Source organism: Sinocyclocheilus anshuiensis, unplaced genomic scaffold (assembly GCF_001515605.1).
Source record: "Sinocyclocheilus anshuiensis isolate Anshui unplaced genomic scaffold, SAMN03320099.WGS_v1.1 scaffold1239, whole genome shotgun sequence".
In the NCBI taxonomy this organism is placed as follows: domain Eukaryota; kingdom Metazoa; phylum Chordata; class Actinopteri; order Cypriniformes; family Cyprinidae; genus Sinocyclocheilus; species Sinocyclocheilus anshuiensis.
The window spans coordinates 1193678-1216448 of NW_015540949.1; the positions used below are offsets into that span (position 1 = coordinate 1193678).

Consider the following 22771-nt stretch of genomic DNA (forward strand, 5'->3'; position numbering starts at 1 on the left):
TATTGCTGCTCTGAATAGATGATATTTCTCAGTGATTGTGGTGGGTGGTGTCAGTGAGACACTATCACCGGAGGGTGCAAGCTAAGAATGGAAGAATGAACAAGGAAGATATGTACACTGTCTGCACTATACTGGGCATTTAGCAGTGGAGATGGTGATGTCCTACAGCTTTGATACATGCTAAACAGACTCGAGTGGTCCCCACAGGTGTTGAGCAGGAAACAGTGGCTCCCTACTTCAGTGGCATTTAAAATAAGGGGCTGGCAGGACACTAGACTATGAGGGGCATGAAGTGTTCTTCTGTCTTACTGTATGCCGCATAGTTACTGGAGAAGAAATTAATAATGAGGGGAAAGTTTTGCTCTAGAAAAAGTACAAACTTTTACATTACATAACCCTTCTGTGATTATATTTGGCTCCGAGGCTAAGTGATATGGAATATGGATTTCTGTGGTCATATCAGAAGAACTGATATATGATGTCTTAAATCAAACACACACCACCTCGAAGTAAATGCCTGAAGCTTGTAACTATTTCAATTCGTCTTGTTTTTCACAACATTTCTGATGAGTAGTACATCTCATTTTCTCTTCATCTTTCATGTTTAACCACTCCCTGTTCATCATCTTTATTTCTTTTTGAGCGTGAAAATTCTGTATTCATCAGTACGTTTGGTTGGTTGCGTAGAGCGGGCAGCTGAAGAGTGAGTTTATTCTGTAACATCTGCTAATTATCCTCGCTCTCTATTTCATACAGTCTGTTTGATCTACTGTCCTGTGGAGTATGAGCACACGGCAGCAGGTCTGCCAGCAGAGAGGCTGTATTTGGGGCATGGGAGGGCAACCATTCCACACACTGCTTCCCCTTATGGCTCTTCCTAAAGGTAGCCTGGCTTACCGGATATCTGCATGGATTCTCGTGGAAAAAAAAATCAATTGAGTCTCTAAAAATCATTAGGAGGCTAACTCACCTCTGATCCACTAAGTCACAAACCAGGGTCAGTCAGAGAGGCAGCAGACAAACTGTGACCATCCATCGATCTGTCCTGTATGTTATTTTGACTTCCATGTTTGTATTTTTCAGCAGCCTTAGAAATAACCAAAAGTGCTTGCTAGAGCAATGAAGGTTGCAATTCTATGCATTGTGTAGGACACTTTGTGTCCTATAATCAACCCTAGACCATCATTGCAACCTTTTGTTATCACTTAGCATTTCCAACATAAAGTGTACTCGAAAGAGAAACCCATTCCACTCACTGAAATGTTAACGAATGCAAAACAACACACCTTGTCAGCTTCTTAAAATATGTCATTGCTCCTACTCAGCAGGACACAACTTTGCCTTCATCACTCTGTGTTTATTAAAGGACAGGCCCAACACAGTTTGAGTTTGGAGATATGAATCACCAATCCGTTTAGTGCCAGTGAGCGACTGCAGAGTAGATCTCTTGCTTGCCAGAGCAGACGACTCGTACCGGAGAGAGTTAATTAGTGCAAATGCACAGTTGTGTTATTGGGCCACTACTGGCAATGAGAAGCATCATTAACACAAACTCCCAGTCCCTCAGATCTAAGCAGTGAATCACTGCTCATTTGAAATGAAGGTGTGTTAACATTCACCGAATTCAACATGTAGTACGCCATTTTCTGGAGGGTTTCTTAGAGGTGAGTAAATGCCAATTCAGCCACAATCCTCCTCCAGGCAAAATGCCAATCGCTACTCCCTGTCTTTCAAAGCCTAAAGGTCCTGAACCTTAAAAGCCTCAAGTTAAATTCTAGACCTCAAAGACACTAGTAATGAAAAAACTGTAATTTCTCGGAATGACATTTAATTTATTATTATTCCCATGACATTATCTTACAGGTGAAAATATGTCTGGCTCTACCAAAATAAGAGTGAATAAAAACCATCTTGAACATGTATGAACAATCAAGTGCATGTTATTCGTTATTACTTACATTACAAAGTATGAATACACAAATACAGTTCAAGATTTTACACTTTAAATAGATTGAAAAAACATTATTGCATGTCCACACTACAGTTGAGCAAGTTGAGCAAACTTACTCTACCCTACTAAACAACACAGAAAAAAAAAACAATAAAAAACGGGACATTTTCAACCAGTGGTGAACACTGCTAAATCCATTAAGAGATACAATAGCTCAATCACATGCTGTATTTCTGCACCAAATAATCATGTAAATTTGCATATTCTAAAAAGAACATTTTAATTAAAAACTTTTTTCTGAATTTTCATGTACATTTTGCTTAGTCAGTTTAAGGTTGCTCAAGGATATCTCCCCTAGTTCTTAATAAATAAAACAATGGCATTAACATTCTAATTTGACTTCAGGTTATGCTTAATTTCAGCCAACTGCTGATTGGACTCAACTGCTGATAAATCATAGTGCACTGAGGCAGGAGAGGTTCATCTGTGTGTTAATGTGGGGAGACAAAGGCTGTACAAAGAATGGAACAGTAAACAACAAAGTAAAAAGTCCCGCTATCTTTGAGTCGACACTGCAACACACAGAGATTAAACAAAAAAATCACTACTCAACAGGAACTTTGGCTGAACGTAGAACCTAAAGATCAGAAAGTTCACAGCACACTTGGAGGGGTCTTGTAGAACATTTAAAGTCAAAACTATATTCTTTCTTATTCCCCTTTTCCCTCTCGTTCTGACCAGAGCTAGCTGGTCGGTCCAGGGTGGCGTTGAAGGTCATGGCTGTGGAACAAAGGGTGTAGTAGGGGGTGGATCTGCAGAGTGCTGGCAGCAGCAACAGCAGCAGCAGCGGCGGCGGCAGCCATGGGCATTGGACTGAGCATCGTGGGGAGCAGAGAAGCATGAGGCAGGGGGTGGAGAGTCAACCCAGGAACATTATGGTGATGGTGAACAGGGTGGAGGGATGAGGCTGGGATCAGGTGGAGGGGTTGAGCTGCCAACACAGTAGCAGGTGGTGCTGGAAAAAAGGCAGCAGGAATTGGAGGGGCAAAATGGGCCTGAGAGAGAGAGGGATGAAGGGGAGGCAGCAGGGTAACAGGGGAAGGGTGTGGAGCAATAGAAGAGGGTGGAGAAGAGGGCTGGAGTATGCTGTATGGCAGACAGGCTGAAAGTGTAGTCTGGTCGGGTGGCTCTGGAGTTGGTACTGGTAAATGGGTCATGTCTGCAGATGCTTGCTTTTGAAGATGCTGCTGCTGCATGTGCTGCTGGGCCTGGAGTTGAAGCAATCTGTACTTCTCAATCTCATCATCAGTGAAGGTGATTGGTTGCTCTGAAAGGGGAGGGGTTGTACGTTTTGGACAATGAATCCCTGCAATTTCTGCATTGTCCTCTTGGTGTCTAATGTTGAGTTTTTGTGAGAACGTCTTGTCTGGATTCAGAGCTAAAGCAGCACAGGTTTCTGTTGAGCTATCCTCCTTGGCATTTTCAAGACAAGCTTGGGATGTACTGGAATTTTGCCCATCTCTGTGTCGTAAGTGTTCTGGAGTATTACTGTCAATTTGAGGTATAACTTGTGGATTTGATGGAACAGTTGGACATGTTTGAACCTGGTTATTAATACTGACACTTGCATGTTTATTAATCCTTATTTTTCTTGCCCCTTTCTTAATACAGGGTAATTTACCAATTAGTGGAAACAAGAGAGCGACATTTGCTTTCTTTACTTTAGGAACCTTCTCAACCAACTGGTCTGTCGGCATTGGGTTAGATTTGTCTGTAACATGATCTATCCCAACACCTGATTGTAAGGATGTAGTCTGAGCTGCATGGTTACTTGTAGCTAATGGGGGTGAATGACTCCTCTTTCTAAGAAGAGAATGGGAGGATTTGGTCTTGACCAATCTCTCGGATGGCCATCCAGAATGACTGCAATGTTTTTGGCTCTGTCTAGTAGGAGATGGCCTAATATGAGAATTAGACAACCAGTCCCCACTAAGATCAGAGATGCTAGTGCTACTAGAGGAACTGGGGCTACGAATGGACACTGGCTTGTTATACCACCTGTCTTCACTTCGTTCAGGACTTGACCAAGGAAGTTCTTCTCTCTCCCGGTGCCTCCTACCTACAGGGCTAAGCCTTTCATACCACCAGTCCTTGACATCCTCTTGAGGTTCAGGACTGTCATAGACTCTATAAAACAACTGCCTGCCTGTATGTTGAATTCTGTGCTCTCTGTATTTATGCTCCTCAGTAAACCTTTTGTGCCTTCTGATGCTGTACCTCTCATGCTGATCTGGGCTGTTACAAACTGTTGAATATTTCCGTTTATTGTAGACATAAGAGTCTGTGTAATCCCAGGTTTCTCCCGTATGTTCAAAATCTCTGCATGGACTATAACTGTAGTGAGGATCATTGTAAGAGGAACTTCTAATGCAAGACCTGGACTGACTGTGCTCCTTTCTCAAAGGGTACAAATAGTTTGATCTTGGTGAGGTGGAGCATCTCCCCGTGTGGTACACAGGCCATTCCCCATCTGAGTTTAAGTCTGACAGGCCACTCCATGACCCAGATTTGTCACTGGTGGGAGTTGAGGCAGTATCCCTCTTTGAATCGTAGGTGTCGTCATACCAGCGATAATTATCCTCTCTTCCTGTCGTGTTGTGAACAGAATATGGCAAAGGCCTTCGCCTTACCAAGCGCAGCGCCGACACAAGCCCCCTCATCGTTTGACATTTCTTCCTTTTACGTGCCGGGGTGGAAAGCGAGCTTACAACAATGCTTTTGAGGCTGTGCTCTGGGGTGTCACTTTCATTTGAAGTCTCATCTCTCACTGATCTTTTCCTCTTCCCCAGCTTGTGCCTCCTCTCTGTGCACGTTTGCTTGTTTTGTGGCGTGTCGGTTGGAGTGCTTTGGAATTCAAAGTGTCCTCTAGATTCTGTCTGTGAGCAGGTTTTGAATGCACAGCGCGCTTGCTGGATCCTGACAGCATCTAATTTACGCCTACGTTTTTTCCCCTTTCTCCTCTGTTTGGGTCTCTTTGGTTTTAAAATGCCTAATTTAACTCCAGGAACATCCTGTGTTTGTGGCCGAGCTCTGTCATTCTGGCCTGCGAGCTTGTCGACAACAAGATCTGTCTCCATAGCCTTTGTGCTTTTTACTTTGCCCTCCTTGTTTTTGAAATGGTAGTATAGAGGGTTACAGCTGTAAGATACATGTGGCTCGTTGGACGTGTACTGCATCATCTCAAAAGGCCATTTTGTCACACTTCCATCCTTGCTGAGTACATTAAGGAAAGAATCTGTATTTTCATCCTTACACACTTTGTATATTTTATACTCATCTGTCTGTTTTTCTGATATACAGTTCTTCTCATTTTGCATAATACCCTGTTCGTTGCTTTTCTGTGTGTGGTAGTGTGAGCCTTTGTGTATTTGAGGTTGGCCTTGGGCCATGGTGCCCTGTCCATCTGTGTAAACAGTAGGGCCGGGGCATTTGAGGCATTCTCTCTCCTCTGATCCCCCATAAGCCCCCTCTGCCCTGGGCCTCTGCCCCCCATAATGCGATCTGTCCTCTGAACCAGCTGGCTTCCAGTCTGCTCCAGGACTTTGTGTGTCAGGACACCCCAGCTTCTCTGGCTCACTTGTGCTGTAGTTTGCCTGAATTTCAGGGCTTTCCACATGTTCTGCTTGTGCTTCCATTTGTGGTGTTTGAGAGTCTCCATCCGCCCATCCCAGAGTCGGTGGATCATGGGATAGATCGTGGTCATCATTACTTGGGGTTCTGGGTGAGCTCGAGCAGGACCAGAGGGCCTCTAAGGCGAGTCTGTGCCTATGGCGCTGGAGCTCTTGATATTCACTGGTCTCCTCAAGTCCATCACTGAACACAGACGCACAGGAGTCAAGCTTCATTTGAGCTCGCCTGGAGAAACAGAACGAGACTCCTGCCCTGGGGCTCCGGTGTCCTGCAGAGGATTTTGTCTGTAAGGGGTGCTTTTCGTGACATAGCTGCTGATGTGTGGGTATACGAGTAGAGGACAAGCCCTTCAAAGAGACATTTGTGGAGATGGGAGTTGAGTCTTGGACCGAGGATGCTGTTGGTTTTGTGTCAAACTTGCTACTGCCAGCCGAGGGGATTTTAACTTGATCCTTATCCTTGTTTGTAGACCTTAATTTTGGACCTTTCCTGTCATCACTGTTGGCAAGAACAGAAGACAGTGTTGTTATTAGGCAGAGCTGAAAGATCTAATTTCTCTTTAAATCTAATATGTGGTGCATGCATGCATGCATTATATCAAATTGATATTGTAAGTATATAATGTTTTACCTGTCTCTTTGCTGTTTAAGCTGTGCGAGCTGGTGCAGTCGTTTCAGAGCTCTCTTCTGCTTTTTCTCATCCTTCCAGGACTTGGAGGAGACATTCCTTGCAAATTCTCTCTGCTTCAACTCTTTCAGCCTCTGTCAGACAAAACAGACATAAAGACATAAGAAAGGCTGGAAAACAATCCATGAAAAGACTTTCCATGAAAACAACATTTGTTTGACTTGGATAAAGGCCCTAAAGAAGGAAAGTCAGGAGGAAAAGAAACATCAATCTAGGTCTAACCTGGGGTTCAAACTGGGGCAGAACAATCCTTAATAGCCTTATGACACCTTTGATTTGAAAGAGAAACAAAAACATATTTTTCTAACACTTCTGTTAATAGAGACTGTACAGCCTTTGAAATGGCACAGACCACACCGATGGATGCCTGTCTATTTATCACTTCATCCCTTTAGGGCAGAGAAGAAAAAATCGAAACAAAGTAAACAGAAAATCAGCAAAGCCAAAATACAATCACAAAACAATAAAAGTATCAGTGGTGCCTGAATTTGTTCAGCAGACATGAATGGAAAGTCACATGAACACAGCCAAACACTTTTGACTTCACTCAGTAGGGAAATAAAAGGGAAAACCATATTTGTCTTGACTTGTGAGAGGCAACGAAAATGTAACACACTGCATCCTCTCCTTCCCTTCTACAGGACCACTGTATTCCCCTCATACTGCCAGTACACAGGTGTTTAATTTGATCAGGTAATAAAAACACAGGAAAAATACACAGTTGTCTTTAATTGGTATTAGCCAAAATGTGGAATGAGCTGTCAGTGGTGTGTCACAAACTCAAAGCAGGTTAGTCTTTCCGAAACCTTTATTTTATGATCACATGCGTTCACAAACCATACCAAGATTTTGTTGGTGGGTGTGAAGGGAGTGCCAAGAGGAGGACAGTTCCCCTCTGCTACATGGTGACAAGCACTGACAGGAAAAAAAACACTGTATCTGTGAGAAGTTAGCAAGCTAACTCCCAACAGAGCCCGCTGACTTTACACAGCAAAACACACTAATGATGCCTGCTTCAAGGGGGCTGCACAGAAGATTTTCAGAGTATACACACACCAGTTGGGTATACTTCATCTTTCAAAAAAACAAGAACATTGATATGGTGGACGAGCAAACTCACACTTCAGTAAACAAATATACAAATTTCAGATAAACAGAAATGTGACTTCCAACCTCTTTGTTTTTTTCAATAAATTTCTCTTCATTCATAAACTGATTGCTGATGTGATTCATTATTAGCACATAATTTCTCTATTCAGTAACATGAAGGGAAATTCTTAACTCTATTCTTCTCATTTTGCAGCAGCATAACAAATTAATATATGCATACAATACTGTAAATAAGAAAGTAAACGGCACACAGAGAGAATAAGAGACACGATTTTCCTTGTCTTCAGATTTTGACCTGTCAACACAAAGGCAGAATGTGGGTGCTGTTTTATTCTAAAAAACACTAATAATGCCTTAGATATCTTACAAAACCTTGCCTTGCTGCCTAATTGCTACATAAGAAGCATGTTGTTGCATTTAAAAATGTGAGACGAAGGTCAGAGGAATGGAAAAAAATGCTATATATTTTTTTTAAGTTGCACTTACATTAACTTGAGTGCGGTGCTGAAAAAGTGGCAAGATGCAAGTGCTATGGTCAAAGACATGCACCAAGCATGTGCTTACATAAAAAACAATGGAAAACCTGTGAAGTGGAATGCATAAATGCATTCTGTGTGAACAGCCCCTATAGCATCCACCAGTTATTTTTATATTTCTAAGTGACTGATTCGGAAAGCACTGCAGAACTTAAAGAATTACGTGCTGTACTATTGTTATCGCTACTTTTCAGTACTGAATAAAATATAAGAAATTTGCCATCTTGGATTTATATTCCACTAATGCAAGTCTCATAGAAATATGCAAACTTTTATGGCTTTTTAAAAACACTAGGTCAGCCTCTTTTTCTAATTAAGTGTTACTCCAGAAAGCACTGCTCTCTCTATCGATCTTTTACAGCCTGGAAATATTATGATGTCTTTGGCAGAATGAGATGTTTATAGTATAAATCTATTCCATGACTGATATGATTGATAAGGCACATTAAAGTATTTGCCGCTAATGTTGATGAGCATGTCTAAATGCTCTACTCATAATTAGCTCTGGATATTCTCATATTCATGATGCCTTAGATTTCGCCCTTCAGAAGATAATTTGAAATTTCAATGAAACATCTGCCTCATGAATAACTGACAGATAAGGAAGAACAAAAGAATATTTGAACCATCAAAAGGAAAATATATTTTTTAAACTGTCAAAAAGAACTCATGTCCTCTGATCATACTGATTGGGCACGAATCGAAAACATTTTATTAAAAGATGCAAAAGGATCCTCTGATTTTTAAAACCTAATTTTTGTAAAGTGTTACAGTATAAAGTACTACAGTTGGTCCAGTGGCATAGACTGCAAATCACACGCACACACATACTTTAACCCTGAGTTGTGTTGGGATTAATGAGAATTGGAGGTGATGAGATGCTCTAATTGACCTCCGACCTCAAGTCCATTAAATCAATTCTGTTGTGTGCTAATGATCAAACACTGACGGATTAATCAATGTGAAAGAACAGAGGTTTGTCTGCATGTGATGTGCAAGGATAGACCCTTTAGCATATTATTGATGAAAATGTCTTTTCACTACAACGTGGAAAAGCCCATTAGGATACTTTTATAAGCCTTTAGCAGGAGTAGCTATTCTGAATCTTAATTCAAGAGTAATGCAGCAGTTTGCATGTCATATAATGTAGGGCCCTGCATCTCAAACACGCTGAGATTCACCAGTTGAGATAACAGACCTCAGGGTTTTATGTTGCTACTAAAAATCCTAATGTTAATAGACCTTAAAAGAATCCCATCAATAGGGTGCAGGGTAAAGAGCCTGTATCAGAGATATAAAGGCACTATAGTGGAAACTATGGCCGATGTGCAAGGCATTTTAAAGACAATAAAATGCTGTGAACTGCACACAGCATAAGGTTTTCATTAGTTCTCTTTTTCATGGTTAACCCTCTGTAAAAAAGCTAAAACTGGACGTGTTTATTGGTGCTGGCCTGGTGGGATCTCTCCATACGAGAGAAATAAAGAAGAGGAAAAACATGCTCTGTTAACCATGTGTCCCCCTTTCTTTCTCCACTTCTCACTGGGACAAACTCACTTGCACCACTTCTGCGCACAGTATTTTAGTGGAAATCTTACTCACTAACCAATTGTAATCAAATGCACTGAAAAAGCATTTCAATTAAGCAACTGTCAGCTTTTTCCACACAAACACACTTTACATGTAAATGCAATGTACATAATGTGCAGAAAATGTTTTATGTACATTATTAACATTACACAAAGTAGTGAAAGATTCTAGTAAAATATGACCTGCAAAATATGGACTAGCGCAATGAAAATGCAGTTTAGCAGAGATTTTGTTGCCATTTTTGGAACCGTTTTCATTATTCCTTTAGTGAATCGGCTGCTAAAACACCCCCCTTTGTCTGCCTTTTTGTCTTTTTTACTCGCTCTTTTATTAAGGAACAAATCTCCAGGGCAGCTAGATACGGCCTTAATATACTGTCCTGTCTAGAGTTTCTGTCAACTTCCACATTATATCACAACCTTGAGCAAACACACTCTCATGAAAAACAGAGTTGAGTCATGATCACACTGTCCCACACTTCACTTTGCCAAAGAAATGAGTAATGCTCTACAAAAACAACATATGACCTGAGTATCGAGCGGCATTCTATCACATTACAAACACATTTAACACACACATCGCTCATAATGCTAACTAATGATTCATACACAAACGCAGGTGCAATGGTAGTGTGAAATCTGGTCTGACAGCTGACACTGACTGAACTCGGGCTCACTGTTAGCAGATTTGCCATTTTAGCACTGGGACATGAGCAGGCTGTTCCCTAATTGGCTGAAACATCTCTGTCCACCTCGCAGAGCCCAGACATGGAGGTGTCAACTTGTAACATTTCACCAGGAACAGGCCTAAAAAGAACTGGAGTTCTGTCTGCTACTTTTTTTGTGTGAATTTGAAAAGTCATTGCGGTTCATCTGCTCCCTTCAGTTTGGGTCATGCAGACAGCTGTCATCTGTACAGGCTTCAATGCCAATCATGGCTGCCTTGTTCAGTCATGTAACTCCAATGCAGATCTTTCTACAAAAGGGATGGTTAAATCCATTGTTTGCATGCTTGGGTGGTATGTTTTCATATCAACAGCTAGATATTCTGCTATATCTTTTCTACTGCAGAATACTTTTCAGTTCAGTTGAGGTGGCTTTGTTGATTATAATGATTAGTTTTGAAACCATGCGGCTCGCGCCTGGTGTTAACACGTTGCAGCTTTTGGTTGTTTACGGCTGCCAAACAACATCGCAACTTGCCATATTAATTCAGAATTCAGTTGATGTGCGTTCACACTGTCACGGGTATTCATATCTTCAAATGTGGCTCATCCATTTAGATTGATAATTTACTACTGTTTTAAGTACTGAAACTATACATTCATTTATAATGAATAATCTTAAATTTTTGGTTTGCATTAATCAAGTTCCAATAAATAAAATAAAATAATCAAATGACATAATTGGTGAAGTATTTAATTTACAAAATTAGCCACAATCAGGCAATTCTAAATGGTTATGCAATATATAAAACATTTTTATGTTGACTATACAGCAAGAAATAACTATAGTGTGATAATATATTTTTAATAGATGCACATATACAGTAAAAAACAACATTTTTGAAAACATACATTTCATAAGATGTCTTAATGATGGATCTGTTATTACAAACATGCAGCTTTTTGCTTCGCAAGATGTTAGGTGATAGAATGGAGTCATGTGGATTATTGGGATGTTTTTATCAACTGTTTGGACTCTCATTCTGACGGCACCCATTCACTGAAGAGGTTAGTGAGCAATTAGTGAGCAAGTTATTTAATGCTAGCTTTCTCCAAATCTGTTCCTATGGAGAAACAAACTCATCTACATCTTGGATGACCTGAGGGTGGGTAAATTTTCAGCAGATTTTATTTATTTTCTAAACTATGCTGTTAACATCAAAATTAGTATCAGCAAAATGATCAGTATCTGCAAAAATTCAAAAATATCTTGTAACCCTAAACATTTTCATTCATACCATTCACCATTCGCAATAGCCTATCTGCTACAAGTCGCCCTGTTCATCGAGCTAATCGAAAAACACCAGCGTATGCATACAACTGTGAGAGCGTGTGTGTGTGTGAGGTCCTTCTGTATGCTCCAGTTTCTCTGGTTTAATATGCCGTATTGTGACAGGCCTCTCTGGACCTCCTGAGCCACTGAGCACAGGTGAGCAACATTAGTCAGCCTGCCTACCAGTCTAAAACCTGACACAACAAACAGGTGGGACTGCCTCTCTCTCTTTTACACACAGACGAGGAAAAGCATCAAGCGGCGTTAAGAAACAGAGAGAATATTCTCTGCATAATGAAGCATTGAAAGAGAATAGACTGCACACCTGGGTCTGTGTGCGTCTGCGTATATGTGTGCGAGTTGTCTAACACCGTTCCATCTGTCTGTTCTTCCCCTCAGGTATAGCTGGTCCTCTGATGCTTTCAAAATGAGTCATATCTCCCCCTCTCCCTTTCTAACTCGGTTTCTTTTTTTAACACTGCGCTCTCTTGTACCTTTATCGGGATGTGGCAGGTGGAGATGAATAGAGCCTCAGCTGGGCTGCGGAGACCCTGGAGAGCTCCAGGCGTTTGACAAGGGCAGAAGACAATAAGAGCCTACTCATCCTGGCAGTCTACAGAGAGAGCAGCGCACCACTTCCTCGTTCTCCCACTCATCCCATATAGTGCACTGCACTGAGCAACAGGCAGCCCCCTTCTCTCGATCTTCCTGCAGCCCACGAAACAACTTCTTTACTTTGTCTTTGTCATTGAGCAGGGTCAGTTTGCTAACACTATCCTCCTCCTCCTATTCCTCCTGGGGAAGACGGAGAGACCAAGAGAGACACGGTGTACAGCTTATTCTCCTAGGGCTGTCAACAGGAAAAAGAATCATTGATAGAGAGAGTGATGAATGCGTTCTTGTGTTTAGATATTGTTTCAAAAGGTTTAGCTGCTTAGATTTTGCACAACATCTTAAAATACTCATGCCACAAAACAACCCGAAAAGACATCTGTACTATTAATAATGAGTGCAGACAGACTGTAAAAACAGGTTATGTGTGAATGGACCCTAATTCTACCTAAGTCAGACTGACAAACTCAATTGCAAATGGACAGTAAATGTTCAATGATACTGAAATAATCCAAACAATACACTGAGTACTAAAGCCACTTTTCATAATGGCTATTCAATGCCATATTATCTTATTATTCTATTATCCTAATTAGGAGCTTTTCTCAGCAAATATTGATATTTATGATTAATTATGATGAACTTTATGAATGAATCAGCATATCATGTAATTGACTTTAATCAATAGGCAGCCTTCGTAATGACTGTATGATGCACAGTCACATTGTTAATGGCAAAACATTCCATTATAAAAGTGATTTTATTTAAAAAATAAAAATGCCGAATTTATTTGATCAAAAACATATCATGAAATATTACAAAATTAAATAACTTTTTCCTATTTTAAAATATTTTAAAATGTAATTTATTCCTGAAGCTGAATTTTCAGCAATGATTACTCAGTGTTTTCAGTGTCACGTGGTTGTTCAGAAATCATTCTAATATGCTGATTTGGTACGCAAAAACATTTCTTATTATTATCAATGTGAAAAAAGTTGTGCTGCTTAGTATTTTTTTGTGGAAATAGTAAAGAACAGCATTTATTTTAAATCAAATTTTTGAAACAATGCTAAAGTCTTTACTGTTACTTTACTGTGACCATCAGTTTAGTGCATCCTCAGTGAATAAAAGTACTAATTTCTTTAAAAAAAGAAAAGAAAAATCTTATTGACCACAAATTTTTGAATGGTAATATATATATATAATTCTAACCATCTTCAAGAAACGACTAAAAATACATCTGTTCCATCTTTATTTGACCCTCTAACTCTAGCACTTTCTAATCTATTTTAATTCTACTTTATCTATATTTATCTTCTTTTTTTATAAAAAAAACAAAAAACAAACAAACACTAGCTTTCTATTTTTTCTATTCTATCTACTTGTTTTTCTTTGTGTGTGTGTGTATATGTGTGTGGGTACATGTGTGTGTGTATAATATATATACAGTATATATACACCTTGCTACGTGTACTGCGTTAGGCTAACCGAGACTTGTCATTTGCACTTATATATTGTTGCTCTTTTGTTAGTTTTGACTGCTTTTATTGTCCTCATTTGTAAGTCGCTTTGGATAAAAGCGTCTGCTAAATGACTAAATGTAAATGTAAATGGCTGATTTTAGTATTCCTGTCTGGATCTTCATGTAATTTACACAAGCAGGACAAGTTCCAATTTTGTTCCAGGAACAACAAAAAAAGCTGATCCAGGAACTTGTCCTGTTTGTGTAAATCACATTGACCTGCACCTAGTAGTGCTGTTTCTGCTGTAGAAAAGTTTTACTCAGCATCCAGTGTGTGTTAGTAAAGTGTTCTACTTATTTAGCCATGTAACACAGACAGATAACATGCCACTTTGCCCTTTAAAGATTACTAATGGCTGTGCATTAGCTCTGCTCTGCTGTGTGGCATCGATTCAGCACGTTCCCTCACTTCCAAATCCACAGCTGCCTGATGAAAAACCTACCACCTATATTACGCCACCTTCAGCGCAAACACTCTCTGCTGGGAGTCTGCGCCAATCACACTCAGCCTAATCTCATCACTGCTGATTCTGTGGCCAACTGCAGTTGGTGCAGAGAGGCAGCGATAAGCCTCAGGCATTTACTTGAAAAGAAAATGAAAAACTCCCTCTCTTTCTCCCTTCCCTCTGCGCGAACCATCTCCATGGACAGTTTCGTGCCGAGCGGGAGCATTTTGCTCAGGAGGACATTTAATAAAATTCCTGGAAATATGAGAAAACCTCACGCATGAGAAGCACCTATCTAGCAATTTGGAATTCAAACTAAAGATTACAGACTACCGGCTGAAACAATGTATCTTCCGCAAACCTCTTCCTAACAGCCGCGAGCGAAGGAACTATGTAATCCTTGGCGGTTGTTTCTACTTAACGTTGATTATAAACTGTCACTCTCATTCACCCCAGGAGGAAAACATCAACGTGTGGATTATCCTCAACCCAATCTGCACGTTCACAGGCAGATAATCCACCAAAGACACTTCCAATATCCTGCGCCGTCTGATGCACACCGCACACGGGGCTCATGTGTTGAGTGTTAGCATTGGGCCGCAGGCAAAAACTGTCTGCTAAAACTCCTTTAGACCCTCTTCAGCAGCTCCTAAGATGACAGGCTGTCAGGTTACGTGATCTGTAACATTTGTGTGTTCCGTATATGTTTGAATGCTGTAATGAGTCCGTGCGTAAGGTGTCTGAGAGGATCAGGAAAGGAGACCCTTTGAAGCTGAGAGGATGTGAGTGCATGAGAGGGAGGAGAGGAGATTTGGAACCGGATATTGCAGGAAGGTGCGGTAGCTTTCATCCATCCAAGCTTTCATCCATACAGAAGCTGTTTCTCCTCCTGTACACACAAACACACAGGCTGATGGGGTTTTTTGAGTAGGGGAGACTGGCGAGTGTTGGAACACATTTTGTTTGCAATGTCTGTTACTGTTTTTTGTGCTTTGTGTGTCAAGTAATCATTCTAATATGATGATTCTGCTCAAGAAACATTTCTTATTATTATCAATGCTGAATACAGTTGAGCTGCTTAATAATCAAAAGTCTACTATTTAATATTCAAAAGTTTGGGTTTGCTTTGAAGTATACGATTTAAAAATAATAATACTTTTATTCAGCAAGGTCACATTCACAATTGATCAAACGTGACAGTAAATAATGTTTCTATTTCAAGTAAATACCATTTATTGAACAGAATTAAAGAATACTGAGCAGTATATTAAGCAGCAAAAACCTTTTTCTACATTGATAACAATAAGAACCACTATTAGTAATTAATTGAGCACCAGTAACAATTGATAATAACAGCAGCAAATCAGCATGTAAGAATGATTTCTGAAGGATCATGTGACACTGGAGTAATGGCTGCTGAAAATTCAGCTTTGCCAAAACAGGAATAAAAAAACATTTGAAAATATATTAAAATACAGTTATTTTGAATAGTAATAATATTTCACAGTATTACTGTTTTAATATATTTTTCATCAAATGAATGCAGCCTTGATGAACATAAGAGACTTTCAGAAACATTAAAAAAACAAATATATATATATATATATATATTCCAAACTTTTGACCTGTTAATATATGCTAATAATAATGGTAATAATGATAATAATAATATCAACAACAAAAAATCAATAAAAATTTATTTTTAGATTTCTTTTACACTTTCTATTGCTTTATATAATTTTTCTAGTGTTTCTGGTATGTCATGTAGTGATTTGCAGCTCATAAACTGATTGTCACAACTTGAATTACCCTGGTATGTGTATATGTTAAAGAAAGAGAGATATTGTGCTGTCAGTATATTTTATCTAGTATAAACAGGTAATGCAACACATTGGTTATATAAGCGCTGTACATTTCTATGCAGTTTTTCTAGCAAAAGTGGATATTGGCTTGCTGGTAGATGCAGAGAGCCCCTAGCAAAGATTCTATTATTGTCTTATCAGATATACTTGCAATGCAGTTTCGAGTAATGACTGGAACATCTAAAGTGGCTGTTTACATAACAGAACAGCTCTCAATACCCTCAGGCTTTTAAAAGTTTATGAGGAATCATACAAATTCCTCCATCTGCTGCAAATGAAGTTTCGTGCAATTATTTGTCTGAGTTTATCTCCTTGTCCTTTTATAACTGTTATCCATTCATTCATTTCAGGCTGCTGACTCACCGCTTTCGGCTGAGAAAGCAGCCACCACTTTTTCCGTTTCTTCTTTTTTTTTTTCTCAAATCGCTCTCTGAGTGCAAAGCCACTCAGGAATCGTTCATAGAAGGACAAATTAACTATTTGTGCGGCATTAAAAATACATTCTCTTTTTCTTCTCCCAGAGCCGCCCCTTCCCTCACACCGCTAAATGCCCTGAGGATAGACCTTACACTCACACACTCTCACATGTCCCTCAGCTATTTTTTAAACATTAAGCAGCCTGCTGTGCTTTTTATAGAAACACAGACATGACTAGGCTTGGACTCCTTCAGATCAGATTGAATTCTTCCTCGGCACCCCCCCAGTGACTGTGGGTTATGAAATATGGATTATCTCCAAGCTCATATCTGTAGGTCTCTATCGCTCGAAATCCACCTCAGCCATGGTAGTCTAGCAGGGGATTCCCTTCAGATTCTGCTCTTAGCCTCTAGTGGAATGGTTCAAAAAAGTCCTCTTGACACTTCACCTTAATATTTATACCTCTCTTTTTTGTTTTTCTCTTCTTTACTCTTTCATATTATAGCTTTAACCCTCATGTTAGGATGAAATTGACTTGTTTTTAAGCTTGGGGTCACAGGTTTGGCGTCATTCAGAAATCAGTTGAGAATGTCTTAAATTCCAATTCAAGCCTTAAATTTGAGTTTCAATGTAAGGAAGTAGAGTTAAAATGAATTTAAATTCTAAGGAATCCATATAACTGTAATTAGTTAGAAAAGCAAAGTTTGTAAATACAAACAAAATGTTGGCTAGATAAAACCGTTCAAAAGTTTTGAAGAAATTTGAAGCTTCATATTCTAGAATATTAGAACGACATGACGGAGGGACAGACAGACATAGGTTTTCTTTTAGTTACAATATAGTAAACCACTCCTTTTAGGAATGTGACTGGTATCCTTTCCAGTAATGTTATTTCTGTTAGGCCTCAATTAGACCTCCCACAAATACAACAATTAAATGAAATAAACCCAACTGAATATTCAATATGAAGTTGAGAGTATCTCAGCGAGTCTTAGCATTTACAGTTCCTTGCATTTATTCATGGTTTATATCTAGGCTCTCACCCTAAACATGAGTAATGGAACATTTTATAAGACTTCAATATTTTTTTCAAGCTATTAAATTGCCTTAGGCTCTTTTAGACCCCTCAACATGAGGGTTAACTCCAGTCTTTGCTTCTCTGGTTCTCTCTGTGTTGCACTGGCGTTAACCTCGGTCTCATGCCTCACCTCTTCCTTTCCCTCCTCTTTTTATTGAAGGACAGCTGGTTGATTTGCATAGCTCTCTGTAATGTGGTGTTTTGGGGGTTGTTTCATGTTCATGTTTTCCATGTCTTTTATTTTGTAATTGTTTCATGGTCCCTGTTTGTGTCATGCTTCCCTTGCCCTCACGTATTCATGCCATTGATTCCCCTGTTCATTGTGTCATGTTCTGATTGGTTGTCTTAGTCATGTGTCTTGTTTCCCATTGGTTTGTTCTTGTCAGGTGACCCTCTTGTTTGCTATAAGTAGCCATCATGTTGCCATTGTCTCTGGTCGTGTATTGATGTTGTAACCCGCTGTCAGTGAGTCTAGTCAAGTCTGTTCTCGTCAAGTCTGTTCATGCCTCGTCAAGTCAAGTCTGTGTCTCTAGTCTTCGTCTGTTTTCATGTCAAGTCAAGTCTCGGATTATGTTTGGATGTTTGGATCACTGTAAATAAAGCTGCACTTGGGTTCTCACTTCAACTCGCCTTCAGTGGATGATTCGTTACACTCTCTAGGAAAGGTTTTGTGGCTCTTAAAGATTAATTAAATCAAACCTCTCAACCATGTTTGTTGCATGTCAGTGCATACAGTATACATACACGCACACACGCGCGCATAAATGCTAAGTGACTGGGGATTCTGTGGGTTGTGAAATATACAGTATTGTTCCTCAGGACCAGGGAGCACAGCCAGGCTGCATGTTTCTAGAGCAATATGTGAAGCGGCTGGGTTGGGGTCACACCAAGCTGCCTCAACTGCCAACCTCACAGCATGCATATTTTACACAGTCGACTATACATAACTCGGTCTAATGAAACACTCTCGATGCCTGCAGGAAGAGTTCAACAGCACCTTTCATTGCTTTTGCAGGGCCCTCAAATGAATTAACATCTCTTGTGGGAGGTTCCTGACTTGTTAGAGAAGTCAGTTCACAGACCAACAACATTATTTTGCTGTTCAGTACAGAGCTGTTCAGTATAAAACATATATAAGTACTAAAAAACCAATACAATTTCAATATTTAAATATTAAATTATATTTAGTATAATTTTTGTTCCTGAACAATGTGCAATGTAAAACTTCACTGATTCATGAGGTAAAAAAAATGAAAATCAAATGCTTATCCTTATGAAATTTTATGATCAGTTAGCATTACCATACTATAGATTACATATACAGCTCTCGCAAAATATCCTTATGATATGAAAAACATAATATATTGTATCACAAATGTATTACAGTATAGTAATATTTGATATATACAGCAAATATGAATATACTGTGATGTAATAAGTGAGCGATTAAAACATAAAAGGATATATTGTGATGTAATAGGATAACATATAACATATATTATATCATAATATATTACATCAAAATATATTCACATATATGTGTCTCCTCCATGAGCACTAAAGCTCAATTATTATTAGGCCACAGCTCATATTTTCAAATGAATCTATTTTACAAGTCATATTGATGACATATTGATGTATTACTACGGTATCTGTCATAAAATAGCATTCTTTATTACATTTTACACAAAGATGAGTAATTTCAACCTATTACACTATAGGGGGAAAAAACGTTTGGTCACAATTAATTAAACAGAAACAAGAATGACATGCTAATTTCTCTGTGACAAAGTACTGATGTGAAACACTCGGCTGAAAATCTCATGATTGATTATGGAATATTACGGATGTTCGTGCTGAGCTGGCATCATTCATCTCTGACTCATTGACTTTGACTAACAGGAACAGACACATCTGCACGGCGAACAAGTGTGCAGTCATATGTGGTTTGATCGGAGCCATGTTTGCACGGAGATGAAATCCATCGCAACAACATGTGTAATTACTTTCCTCCCTGCCTCTCTGTCTGTCTTTGGTGTAGCTGTCATTGAGCGGTCCTTCAGATTGAGTTGCGTAACTCTCTTTCAGTATCTCTCGCTCTCTGCTTCACACTTGGATTTCATGTACACTGAAAAAAATGATGAATTGAAGTTACTAAATTTTTTTAAGGTAAGTGGTTGCAATCAATTTATTTTAGCTACATTTAAATAAACAAATTTATTTGACTAACTTTCAACATATTTTTTAAATTAAATGTAGCTAAAATAAATTGTTTGCGACCACTTACCTTAAAAAAATTTAGTAGCATTTTTTTCAGTGTAACGTACGTATGAAATGTTTCATTAGTGTATAGTTTTGCATGTTTAATTTTTAGACTGTGCTGATGATGCAGCAGCAGGCTTATGATGAATAAGACATGCAAGGTTGAAGGATGAAGAGAGTTTAATGGCTCTGTGTGCCGTTCTTTGTTAGAAGGCCAGTTTGTCTGACAGCACCCAGGATAATAGCAGCGCCCAGACAGTGTTATCTGCCGCTCGAAATGCTAGGGAACATGTTTGATCTCAGATGCCACACAGATGGGCGCTAGACTCCAGTCTGAGATCCTGGCACCAGTGAGGACATTCTCGGCTCTCTCCTCCTTACTTCATCTACTCCTCCTATCAATCTCTCCATCAATTTCCTTAGCAGAACTTTTGGCTTATCTCTTCTCGTTTGTTTTTGCTTTTCTTTATTCCTATTTTTTTTTTTTTATAAAAGTGATGACTGAATATATGTATATTATATACAGTATAAGCATCAAGATGTCAAGACAAAATATATTATCATTATAATTACTTATTCCTAAGAAAAGGGGTAAACAAAATAAAAGGAGTCTATGGAAATTGTTTTTAATAACAATCAGCTTTTTAAATTGTTCAACGTTATGTGATTAATTCTGTTCTGTCTATAAAACATAAATAATAAATAAATAATTTATTCCAGTGATGGTATGATCAGTCTTCAATGTCACATACTACTCAAAAATCTGCTTATTTGGTTCTCCAAAAATATTTATTATTTTTCTCCATAAATATTTATTGTTTTCCTGTGATGTTAAACAGTTAACATTTATGTGGAAACTGTGATGTTTTGTTTTCAACAAAGTTCAAAAGAACTGCATTTATTTTAAATAGAAATCTTTTGTAAAACTATAAATGTTCTTATCTTAGTGTAACTTTTGATCAATTTAATATGTCCTTGCTGAATAAAAGTGTTAATTTCTTAAAAAAAAAATGGTAACACAAAACGGGTACACTAATATGCATTAAATAATGCTTAACTAATGCACAGATAATCACAAGTTAATGTATAACTCATGAAGAACTAAACCATTTATTAATGATTACTGCATCAGCAACAAATGAACATTATATATTATTCATAGATTAAATAATCAAGAAATTGTTATTAGTTAAATGTGTCATAATGTATTAATTCACTAATAACATATTATATTAACTAATGATGTAAAGTCATAACATAATGATACCTTAGCAAATCATTAGCTAATGATCAATTAAAGCAGACAACTGGAAGTTGAAATGCATGGCTTCGACCCATTGTGGTAATTAACACATGAATTTACACTATTAGTTAATACTATATGTTATTAGGGAATTAATACATTATGACACAATTAACTAATAATAATGTATTGATTACCTAATCTATGAATCATATAGAATGTTCATTTGTTGCTGATGCAGTAATCATTAATAAATTGTTTAGTCCTTCTCATGAGTTATACATTAACTCATACTTATCTGTGCATTAGTTAAGCATGAATTAATGCATATTAGTGCCACCATATTGTAAAGTGTTACCAAAAAGACTTGCTGATCCCAAACTTTTGAAAGATAGTGTCAGAGAGTTTTAAAGTGATTGCTGTTCATACACATCACATGAATCCCCAATAGACAAAAGAACTCATAAAACACCATTTAAAGCCCCATACTCAATACTTGCATAATGGTATCACTGGTATCAATTGTTCATTTTAAGCAGATGGCAAATGGGCCATGAAACCGTACAGCAGTCTATTTAAATTTGCTTTGCCTGTTAGATTGACTCAGAATGTTGATTATAATAGAAAAGGTGCATTATTTGTGCTCCTGGAAGTTGTTAGAACTTTAGAATGATCTGCAATAATTAAAGGTGCAAACATTTTTAGTTACTTTTTGTAAACACAACACAAACTCTTTGCAGGTGAAACACCTGCCTCAACATGATATCAGTTACCAGAACACACGCAGCTCAACTGACTCAAGAGACTGCCTGAGGGAAGATTAATGATGTACTTTGCAAATGTTTTTCCAAATATAGTGTTTATGTTTTGAGCATATAAATAAACAGTTGCACTAACAGTTAGATGATTGACTATAATTTGCGTGTCATTATTGGCTGGGGGATACAAAGTAGACTGTAGACACAAGAATCACCTGGAGACTATTTGGAGGAAAAAATATCTTTAACAAAAGCAAACTGTAGTCGAGCGGTGTGTTTGACCAAGTACACCATCATTTCTATGCATATTATGTTCAGAGACACTCTACTGATGGTAGTAATGGTTTTGTAGACTGTAGGGGAAGAGTTAAATCCCTATTCCTTTCATTTCTGCATTCCTTCCTGCTTCTCCATCTAATGAGCTCGACCACCTGCTGTTGAAGTTTACCTGTTTATGTGCGTGGTCATATGAGTTGATGTGGTTGTCAAACTCCTGATGTTTATGGTACTGCTTGTCGCATAGTTCACAATAGAAGTTGGCCTTCAAATCCCCCAGGGCTTTTGCAATGGCTTTCTCATTCTTGGCGTAGTCCTAAAAGAGAGAGAGAGACAAAGAGAGAGAATTGTTTATGCATGTAGATGCTATAATCTAATTAGACAACTGCTCTTGACAATCACACAGTCCTTTTCTAATAATAAAGTATTTCACTAACTGTTTAAAACCACAAAGCAAATAATTGTACATGAACTGTACATCAATTAAGCAGTTTTATTTTTATACTGTCTTATCCTGATTGAATTTGATCATCAAGACAGTCCTCGACAGGCTAAAAGAACCTGATGAAATCAAACAACCCAGCCACCAAAGTATGTTTTTAAATGGTTAATATTTTGCTGTAATTACTAGTTTCGCACCAACAACACTTTTAAGAAGATACTTGAAAGTGAGCATAGCTGGGTTACTATGACAACATGGTCATCAGTTCATAATGGTTGCAGGATGAATTAAC

At 38.5% G+C, this 22771-nt stretch overlaps 1 protein-coding gene and 1 long non-coding RNA gene across 2 annotated transcripts; both read right to left on the reverse strand.

Moving 5' to 3' along the window:
* Positions 1-1820: 1820 nt before the first annotated feature.
* LOC107689885 (G patch domain-containing protein 8-like) lies at positions 1821-22311 on the reverse strand. The gene is made up of 3 exons (XM_016488063.1): positions 22210-22311; positions 6272-6402; positions 1821-6139 (listed from the first exon to the last, which is right to left on the reverse strand). The coding sequence occupies exon 3, from the start codon at positions 5854-5856 to the stop codon at positions 2695-2697; it is 3162 nt and encodes a 1053-aa protein (XP_016343549.1). The 5' UTR covers positions 5857-6139; positions 6272-6402; positions 22210-22311; the 3' UTR covers positions 1821-2694.
* On the reverse strand, positions 8374-15540 carry LOC107689886 (uncharacterized). Its single transcript, XR_001634375.1, has 3 exons — positions 15455-15540; positions 11369-11372; positions 8374-8386 (listed from the first exon to the last, which is right to left on the reverse strand). It is a non-coding gene; the product is annotated as an uncharacterized LOC107689886 (long non-coding RNA).
* Positions 22312-22771: the final 460 nt, after the last annotated feature.